The 10914-nt window shown below is 37.4% G+C and overlaps 1 protein-coding gene across 2 annotated transcripts; it reads left to right on the forward strand.

The window, feature by feature from the left end:
* Positions 5448–10336, forward strand: LOC109233501 (elicitor-responsive protein 1-like). 2 transcript variants are annotated; one of them, XR_002069082.1, is made up of 8 exons: positions 5448–5686; positions 5780–5884; positions 6314–6440; positions 6877–6948; positions 8772–8817; positions 8930–9239; positions 9321–9804; positions 10102–10336. XR_002069082.1 is itself a non-coding variant. In XM_019399387.1 (7 exons), the coding sequence occupies exons 1-7, from the start codon at positions 5641–5643 to the stop codon at positions 9356–9358; spliced, it is 744 nt and encodes a 247-aa protein (XP_019254932.1). In that variant the 5' UTR covers positions 5448–5640; the 3' UTR covers positions 9359–9888. The 2 variants fall into 2 exon arrangements, 1 of the variants encoding a protein (XP_019254932.1); XM_019399387.1 differs by lacking the exon at positions 10102–10336 and having other exon boundaries at positions 9321–9888.

Here is a 10914-nt window from a genome sequence, read left to right on the forward strand (position 1 = left end):
GCATGGCTTCTTCAAATCTAGTAGAGGAATCAAGCAAGGGGATCCTCTTTCTCCATCCCTCTTTGTGATTGGCGCAGAATTATTGTCGAAACTTATGGATTGCTTAATTGGCTCAGGATTCAATCCATACTTTACAGGAAAGAGGGGTCCCACAATCACTCATCTGTGCTATGTTGATGACACCATACTCTTCTCATCCAGCAACTCAATATCATTAAACATGATGATGGAAAAGTTGAGGCTCTACGAACAAGTTTCAGGACAACTTGTGAATAAAGGGAAGTCTGGCTTCTATACTTCTGTTCAGGATGATGATCCTAGGATAGCTGAAATTCAAAGTATCACCGGCTTCCCTAGTTGTCCATTTCCAATACAATATTTGGGGTGTCCTATTTATGTGGGTAGGAAAAAGATAATATATTTCAACAACATGGTGGCAAAGTTGGCAGGCATAATGCAAGGATGGCAAAGCAAATTACTGTCATATGGAGGAAGGGAAGTTTTGATTAAGTATGTTTTACGCGCTTTACCTCTGCACTTGATATCAATAGTTAACCCTCCAAAAACTGTCTTAAAGCAAATTGACAGCATAGTTGCCAACTTTTTCTGGGGGAAGGAAGCTAACAGAAATAAGAGGCATTGGATTGCTTGGAATGATTTGTGCTTTCCAGTGACTGAGGGAGGAGTTGGATTTAGATCACTTCAATATATTTGTAATGCTTTTTCTGCCAAACTATGGTGGAATTTCAGGACTCAAAAGACAATGTTGAAAGAATTCCTGGAGGCTAAATATTGCAAGAGGTCTCACCCTGTGGCAAAGAAATAGTCTTATGGCCAGTCTCACACATGGAGAAGATTAATGGACATCAAGAAGGATGTTGAACCATCTACTTTCTGGAGATTAGGGAATGGAGATGTGTCTTTTTGGTGGGATAACTGGACAGGTTTGGGAGCATTAGCTACAGTGACTCAGCTAACTAGAGCTTCAAAGAATACAAAGGTAAAAGAATTCATACACAATGGGACTTGGAGGCAAGATAAACTAATAGGTCTTCTACCTGTGAATGTGGTCAATACTATTCAAAAGGTGGAGTTTGATGAAAGGAGAAAAGACTGCCATACTGGTTACCAGAAGGTACAGGAGCTTTCACTTGCAAATCAACTTGGGACCTTCTCAGGAGAAAAAAGGGGGGGTACTTCACTTGCAAAAAGATTTGGCATAAAAGAATGCCTTTCAAGATCTCATTTTTTATGCTAAGGTTACTTCAACATAAGATCCCTACTGATGAAGCTGTGAGGAGGTTTGGTATTGTGACCGTATCTAGGTGCAGCTGCTGTTATAATCATGAGGAGGAGACCATTGATCATTTGTTTAGTAACAGCCAAGTAGCCAGAAGTGTTTGATCCTTTTTCTGTAATTCATGTGGCATTAGTTTTGTCCCATTACAGATAAGGCAGAACCTCATGAAATGGTGGATGACTAAGGGAAACAATGGTGTCCACACTATAATGCTTCAATGTTTACCATCCTTAATATGTTGGGAAATATGGAAGAGCAGATGTGCAGCAAATTTTGAAAACATTCGAATGTCAGCCAGACATATCATTAATCAAGTGTCTAATACCATAACCTTGATACTTAACTGTCAATTCACTAGTCTTCAACTCCCTCATTCTTGGATAGACAAATGCATAGTTGTAGAGAAGATGTCACTAGTTATTCATTCTCAGATTGTTTACTGGAGGAAACTTGTGAGTGGTTATGTCAAATTAAATGTGGATGGCTGTAGTAAAGGCAATCCAGGTTCAGCTAGAGGAGGTGGGATTATCAGAGACCATCATGGTGATTTAGTGATGGCATTTTTTGATTTCTATGGCATTTGCAGTAATAATTTTGCTGAGGTAAAGGCAGTTCTACAAGGCATCCAGATGTGTTGCCATCATGGCTTGAAAAATATTGTTGTGGAGTCAGATTCACTGTTAATCATCAATATGATTAATAGGAAAACAAAGGCACATTGGCAGATCATACATGAACTTGAACAGATTTGGGAATTGACTCGAACAGGAGACTTTCAGTTTAAGCATATTTTCAGGGAAGGTAACAAAATTGCAGATCAACTAGCAAACCTGGGTGAAGTCACAAAAACTCATGGTATCTTCAACCAAGCTGTTCCCCTTCCTAGAGAGGTTAGAGCTTCTTTGAAGTTTAAGCAAGAGGAAATACCTAATTTTAGGTTCAGAGTGAAAAGGAATTTTTTTGTAATTAATGATATCATCAATTGATATTAGGATTAGACATAGCATGTTTGGGGCATATCTGTATGCTTGGCCATCTTTTGTGAATATAGATGTATCAAGTAGTAGAGAGGAGTCCATCAGACTTTTGTCAATTTCTTATATACAGGTGCACTTTAGATTGGTGGTGTCACGCCCCGACCTCAGGAGGCGCCACAGGCGCTCAGTCGAGTGAACCCGACTGAGCAAGCCTCTTTAACACTTTCTGCACAACTCAATATGATTTAAGGGAACCATGCTTTCGTTCATTTAGACAACAGTAAAGGTCGTACATTCAACATTGTTAGTTCATTTTTATATCACAAATCTTAAATCATGGCTAAGTTTCCAAGATTTCATACAGTTATAGTTTAGAAGAACCAGAGTATAGAGTTACAACACGGTTCACTAACCCATCCAACACCCATACATAACCCACACAAACGTCTACGGAGCCTCTACGGATACAAAAGACAATTATGACAACGCCGGCAACAAGGCCCCGGCTATACCTCAAAAGTGAAATCTACAACAAAAGATGTACAACATAACCCCTTGAAGGAGAAAGGGGCTCACCAAGACTATGAGAGGAGGACACTCCGCTACGCGCGATCGGCATTGTCCACTATAGAGCCACCTACATTCATTTAAAAAATGTTGCGCCCCCGGCAAAAGGGACGTTAGTACCATGGAATAGTACTAGTATGCATAACTAAACACCATCTAGTTAGAAAGAACTATCATACAAGAATAAGGAAATCACAAGTGTAACTCAAAAGCTTTAAACGATCACCACATCATCAAATAAAGAATCACATAACTTTCACACAATTTTCCATTGCTTTTAGTTTGGTGCATTTCATACTGTTCATCATTGTTTGCAATACCACCGCTATCTTGAGCGGAGTCCGATCTCGACCCGATCGGCTAGGTTGCCTCATGTGAGACATATACCTCAATCACAATCTCATTTCCCTTTTCCGGAATTCAATATCAGCACAATACCACCATGTGTGCGGCATGGCATCCGATCTCGGCCCGATCGACTAGGCCGCCTTACCAAGGCGTTGTTCCTTTCTCATTAATTATCCCGTTTCAATCTTTGTTTCACATATGTCATTTCATAGGCACTTGGGGCCACAACTATCACATCATTTTTGGCACTAGGCCACATTTCACATCATTCCCAATTTCAATGTTAGCTTTGCAATTTAGGATAATAAGTGCACACAAGAGTAATTTAAATTGTAAGCATAGATGAGATTTCACATAGATGGCACAACAAATGCAGTTTCAATCTTGATTTAAGGTCTAAGCATTTCAATACATGATTCATATTCTTCGCACCCTTTTTAAGTTATCAAGAATAACACATTGATCATATTGAGACACACCTTTCACGTATATAAAGTTGCAACACCAATTCATGTGAAATAACAATCAATACATCAATCCAACTTTAAATCTTACCGCATTTACACAAACACCAACGGAGCTTAATTTCTAAAAAGAGGAAGGTTTTAGCCATACATACCTCAATAGAGCTTTCCTTAAATTCTTACAAAATTCCGGGACTCTTAGCACTTCAATCTATTTTATAGGAATTACAAATTTGAACCAAGAATTAGAGACATGATTAAGATTCTAGCTCATTTGAGCATATTATAAGCACTAAGTGTGCATTGTGATTTTAGGACCTTTTTGTGAGAGATTTTTATCATCTTACACCCCAATTGCTATCTTTTTAACTCACAACCTTCCCATACTCTTGCCACTCATGCATGCAAGATTATCAACCCTTATACCCATGAACCCACTTGCTAATCACTTATTTTAATAGAAATTTCGAAATTATAGATTAGAGCACAAGTTCTTACCTCTTAGGGTGAAGACCTAGTAATTTCACTCGACAATATTCAAGGATTTGGGGCAAGAATTGAGTGAGGACTTGATGAAGATCACTCCCTCTTTCTCTAGAACTTCCTCTCTCACTCTATATGCAGTAAAATAATAGAAAATGGGTCTAATGGGGTGTTTTTAATGGGATGGGGTCGTATTTTGAAAGTTAGAAAATAGGAGCCCCGATACAATCTGCGATCGCATATGCAATCGCATAATTGACATGCGGCCCGCGAAATGGACCGCAAAAATGGCTTCAAAAATCTGAACAAACTGCCCGAGTATGCGACAGAAATGCGGTCCGCATACCTGTTCTGCGGTCGCATAATGCACCGCAGAACTGCCCCTCGCAGAATTCCAAGGGGATTATGCGATGACTATGCGGCCCGCATATTGATTATGCGATCGCATAATGGGCCGCACAGTTGACCTCAAAATTACCATCAAACTATGTGATTCTGCGGCGACCATGCGGTCCGCATAGCTATTATGCGACCGCATAATGGACCGCATAAATGTACTTTCTGGAAAACATTATTCCTTAACTTTTAATGCATAGATCAGTCCAAAGGGTCCGATCCGCGGCGAGCCTGGCTCGCCGCGAAGAATTTTACAAATTTCTAGCACATATTTCTAACTTGGCACTACGAGCTTTCGGGTTTTGAGTAGAAATTTTCACGGGGCCTTACAGGTGGTTACCAATCTACAATATGTAATTGAGGCTAAGGTGTATGTCCTCCTCCGTGTAATCAAAGTTTTTGAAATATACAGGTTGGAGTCCGGCCTAACTCCACCATCGAGATGATGGAATTTGATTAAAAAAAAAAATTAATGACACGCGCTAAAGTTAATTTTTAGTTTTTTTTTAAATGCTACATGGTAGATGACGTGTCAATCAATTTTTTTATTTTTTTGGGTCAGAAAAGTCTTCTATTGACAAAACTTGCCGCAAGCTTGATATTAAGCTCTCCATATTCAACTTCTATTTTTCTACTTCTATTTATTGTCAAATTGAATCAAATATGCGAATCTATCAACATGACTGTATTCCCATCTGTTCCCTTCGGAATTAGCAACTTTTTCTTTGCTTAATTCTAATAATAGTTTGATTTTACTCGTGATTTTTTCAGTCGGATAATTAAACTAATAATTCAGATAATTAAACTAATACAATTTTCTTAGTAGTAAATGGATTTCGTACTCGTCAGTCTGACATTTATCTATAATCTTTTAGCCGTTAACATTATCACTCTACGCGTATTTCTGGGGTCACCCACTGATGTTTAATTATTGTACTATTATTTCAAATTAAAGAAATGAACAAGAAACCACCTATTGGTTGATTCGTTCTATTTTAGTCCTCCCATATAAAGCCGTCTTTGCTGCGTATTTCTTTGTTAAATCTCCTATAATTTAAACCCAAATTCGTCTTCGTTTATTCTGGTTTTGTCGTCTTCTTCTACTATGTCGATGGTATATGGCATCCAAGGCCAACTCCTTGAAGTCACTGGTATCAACTTCAATCTTCATTTAATTATTATAAACAACTGAAATTCTTAAATTCATTCTCGTAATTGTTTGCTTTGAATTTTCGATTTTGTAGTTGTTGCTTGTATCAAATTGAAGGATACTGAATGGATTTCAAGGCAAGATCCCTACGTTTGTCTTGAATACGGCAGTTCTAAATACCGTACTCGTACCTGTACTGGTAATACTCTTATTAGCCATAAGTTGATGTTTAGTAGTATAAATTAGTTACTATTATAGATTAATTGCTCCCTCGATCCCATTTTATGTGATTAACTTTGTCTGGACACGGAATATATGAAAGAAAAAAAGATTTTTGAATTTTGTGGTGTAAATCATCTGATTAAGTGTGTAAAATGAGAAGTTTAAAGTTTAATTTGTTTTTAAATAAATTAAAGTAGCATTCTTTTTGGGATAAATTTAAAAAGCAAGCGCCTCATATAAATTGTAACAGAGAGATTGTATGAATGGAGTCGAATGAATAACGATGATTCATGTAGTGCATCCAAACTAGTTTTGCTAGATGCCGTCGGCTTTTCATCATTTCTGTGTGTCTATTTTTTTCTTTCATTTGGTGATTTTGATGAAATTCATGCCAATTTTTATGTAGATGGCGGGAAAAATCCTACATTTCAAGAGAAATTCGTGTTTACACTCATTGAAGGGTTGCGAGAGATTAGCGCTGTTGTCTGGAATAGCAATACCGTTAATACAGATGATTTCATAGGAAGCGGAAAGTAATTTCAAATCCTACTGCTCCTTTTTATTACTTCTCATTCAATTTTCTCTTTTTTCTATCTATTTTGTGCCTGAATAAAATAAAATGGATATAGATCATTTATAACCGACCTAAAGCGGCGGAACTAGGAATTTATATAAGGGGATTCAAAAAAGTATTAGAAGGTGATAGTTGAGAGTTGAACCTGTGACCTAAAGCAACTTTTGAACCTCATCTCATACTACGTATACTAGAAAGAGGATTCAACAGCTTTTACATAACCAAAATAGTTGCTTTTATCCCCTTTGCACGGTATAAATTTTCGACGAAGGGAATTCAGTTGAACCCCCTCCCCTTCACCCAATTCTGCTACTGTTCGGAGTTAGGCTTAGTTTGTTGAATGATCAATTTAGTTTTTGTTTAGTTGAGTGTTAATTTTTAATTATTTGTTCTAGGATTCAACTACAGAAAGTTCTGTCACATGGATACGACGATACTGCTTGGCCACTCCAGACGAAGAGGGGCAGGTAAATTAAGAAAAACTGCCATATTGTTCTTTTCTAGATGATATTGCTTCTTTTTCAATGTCTATCTTTCGTTTATAATTAGATTTGCCTGTATGTCCTGCTCCTTAGTTAGAATCCTTTTTTTTTGCTTGTGTTTCTTTGGCAAAATCTTGTACATTGTGCTTTACTCTTTTATGTGATTTTAATTTGGATCTGATGTGATTCCTTACATCCATCACTGAAGTTCTTCATTTCATCATTTTAGATTTAGACCCTGCATAACTAGCTGTCAACTTACTTCAGGCTAGTGATGCTGGCAGAACTAAATAAACTATTAGCATGAGTGCAGAAAAGTTAATAGCTTACGTGAAGAATCTCAAAGTAACACTGATTTCGAAAGATTTTTAGGTTCTTAGCCAAGGAAACCGGAGAAAGCTTAATATAATGATATGTTAAAGGTAATATGTGGTCACATAGGCAACCTAATGAAAGATACTGTAGATTGGTATTGCCTAGTGTTAGAGTAGATAAAACTATTGTTGCTTCAGCACTAAACTGTTATTAACAGAGCTTGTTGTGATAGAGCTACTTGACTTGAAGCAACAAAGAGGAGACATTAGGATCTTCTAGTTAAGGAATAAAATGATAGATTAAAGACTTGCAGAAGAGCATTCAGTTTGGTCTTAGCTTCTAAAGTCTTCCTGCTTCTGATGGATTAAATATTAGAACGAGTCAGTGATTAGCAGTAGTCACTTGCACCAAACTGAAAGAGGATAAATGGAAATTAACTTGCTCCTTGTGTACCTTATCTTACTTTTGTTAAGTCCAGAAGCAAATGGGGGATAAGTCATCCTAAAAGTTTACTATGGCTTTGCCAGTTTGTAGCAGAAGCTATCTTCCACCATTTTCTTTTCCTTCTACCTCTCAAATGACTGTACAGGAGATGGATTTCTGGCCTTTGTTGAAGAAATATAAGATGCGACGTAACTCATGAATTCAGGATTCAATTAGTTAGACTTCTTTCCATCGAACTTCTCCTGGCTAATTGTCTTACTTCCTCTCTTCCCCCATATAGACCTTTAGACATACTAGATACTGTTGGGCCACGGTGGGCCTACAGTTCAGGGTTACTAGATGAATCCGAGTAAGTTTCTGTCATTGATTACCTTGCAGGAGTTAAGCGAAGTCAACAAGAGGTGTTATTTCTTTGCTTTCATGATATATAAGGAGTCTAGTCAGCAGCTGATTCTTGAGACCATTTGTAAAGTAGTTGATGACGAACAAAGATAGCGGCTTTTTTCACACTTGTGTCTTCCTAATGTGAAGTAAAAGATATTTTAGCACGTTATGTTTTTCAGGTACGGAAAGGAATTAAAAGAGACATCATCGTGTCTTTATTCATCTTATAGGAAAAAAGAGAAGATAACAAAAGACAATTTTACATTTAGATCTTATGTCTATCTTTTCTAGATGATCTGAAAAGCTGCTCTCCTTTGGCCTCAACTGGCAGGACCTCAATGTTTCACTTCTGTTTTATTGCAAGTCTTTAGCACTTAATTTAAGCATCTAGGTACCCGAAATTATACCCAAAATCTTTTTTAAATCTAGTAAAGAACCTCGTGTATATCTCAGAAAGCAAGGACGGTTTGTGTGACAAACACTAATGGATTTCCTGTGACCATTTCTGGTGTCGATTAAGTTTATTTGAACCATGTGAACATAAGATTCCGAAGTTAACTGGATTTTTGTGAAGTTTTCTCGGGTCTTTTTGCACTGGCTGTTGGGATTGTAATTAATGAAATTGCACCACATAACAGTACTGTTGCTTGTATTTTCTTTTACAGGCATGCAGGAGAGGTTCGACTAATAATGCATTACGCAAATGCCAATGTAAGTGCCACCATATTTTCTTAGAATTTCTCCCTTGCCCTCGCCCCCTCCAAAACCGAACACGGACCTGTTTATATATCTTTGACATGACTTTTACTCCTCCTACTTCCAGAAGCCTGCAACAAGCCATGCTCCATCAGGCTCTCCATATGGAGCACCAACTCTTGGATCATATCCATATTCGGCAGCTCCGCAACATGCAGTTTATCACCCACCACCTTCTGCCTATCCAGCACCATCTCACCCACCACCTTCTGCGTATCCGGCACCATCTCCTTATCCCGCAGTCCCGCCTCCTTCAGCAGCATATCATCCACCATCTCCTTATCCTCCTCAACCGACTGCTTATCCTTCACCTTACTCATCAACTTCAGCATATCCACCTCCGCCTTATCCTCCACAGGGTTACTCTTATCCTCCAGGTAAATGTATTCTTGTAAGACCTGAACTTTTTTACTTTCTCCCGGCTTCTCAACTACCTATATATTTTAATGTTTTGCCAGGTCCATACCCTGGAGCCTATCCTCCGCGATCACACTGATGCTGTGTCTTAAATGCTTGGACAACGAATGTGCACATATATCCTTTCATTTAGTAGTCTTATAGCTTTGTCTGACGTCGTAATTTCAGGACTTCTCATGACATGGTTGTGATTGCTATACTGAGGCTGTATGATATTGTAGAATCTGAAAAGGTTCCAAAAGAAGCTTAGGTGTTAGTTGCCTGTTTTATGTTCCCTGAAGCGGAATGTATAGCAATAATCTATCAGATAGGTTTCACTGGCTTTTGTACAAGAATTATGACGCCTCATAGTAGAGTCTGGAATCACCGAATTGTCATTCTTGTTTACAGGGCACATTTCAGATTATATTCTTTGGATTTTTACATCATGTTGATAGTCGATATGCCAGCTTTATTTGTTGAACAAAGCAGAAGAATATTTTTCTCGGAATCTTGCCTCTTGGCCACTGAAATTGAATTTATCATGTAAGTTTTTTTTTTTTTTAAATTAATAATAGCATGTTGGATTGAGAATAGTAGTTTTCAAATGGTATGAACTTCTCTTCGATACTTGCAGAAAAGTATTTGTGCCTGATGATTATCAGTTCTTTTGCCATCTCTGTTTCTGTTTTACTTCGAGCAACAATGTTATTAAAGTACATACTAATAAGATAAGGATCGGAGTATCAACATATATCTGAGAGGACAAATATTCGACCTTAACTGTCTAGCACTTCTGTTTAAAGGGCAACCTAGAATATAAAGCATCTTGCGTTCATGCAGGGTCTGATGCGTTCATGCAGGGTCTGAGGAAGAGCCACGATTAAATATTTAAAAAATTTATGAGCCATTTGAGATATGAAGTGTCTTTGTAAGCACCCTTCATCTCAACCTTAAGATTGTGATTTCGAGTCTCTAAGGGAGCAAAGTGGGGAACTCCTGGGGAGAAAAACAAGTGTCTTTGTAAACGGGTACTCCCTCCATTTCAATTTATATGACACATTTTGCTTATCGAGAATCAAACTGCGTGAAGTTTGACCAACATTTTAAAATATATTTTGTTATCATATTGACATGAGAAAAATTATAACTTAGAGTAGTACTTTTCGTGTAGTTTTTGTATATCTAAATTTTAGTTTAAAATTACTAAATTGAACTAATTTAATTTAGCTTCAACGTTTAATCAAATTGACTCTTGATAAGCAAAATGTGCTATCTAAATTGAAACAAAAGATTACTACTCCCTCTTTTTCAAATTAGATGAGGTACTTTCCTTTTTAGTCTGTTCCAAAATAAATGACACATTTTTAAATTTGAAAATAATTCAACTTTAAACTCTTCACTTTACCCATCTTACCATTAATGAAAAGCTTTTATGACCACACAAATGTCATGGCCCCACAAAATCTTTTATCCTTTAAGCTTTTAAAACCACAAGTTTCAAAAGTCTTTTTTTTCTTAAACTGCTTGCCGAGTCAAACTACCTCATCTAAATTGAAACGGAGGAATATATAACACTTGAACCAATGGTGTCAACTTTGCAAGAAGTTACTATTGTCCACATTCTTTCTTTCTCTAGAGAAGGTGCAGAGAGGT

Source organism: Nicotiana attenuata, chromosome 10 (genome assembly GCF_001879085.1).
Source record: "Nicotiana attenuata strain UT chromosome 10, NIATTr2, whole genome shotgun sequence".
In the NCBI taxonomy this organism is placed as follows: Eukaryota; Viridiplantae; Streptophyta; class Magnoliopsida; order Solanales; family Solanaceae; genus Nicotiana; species Nicotiana attenuata.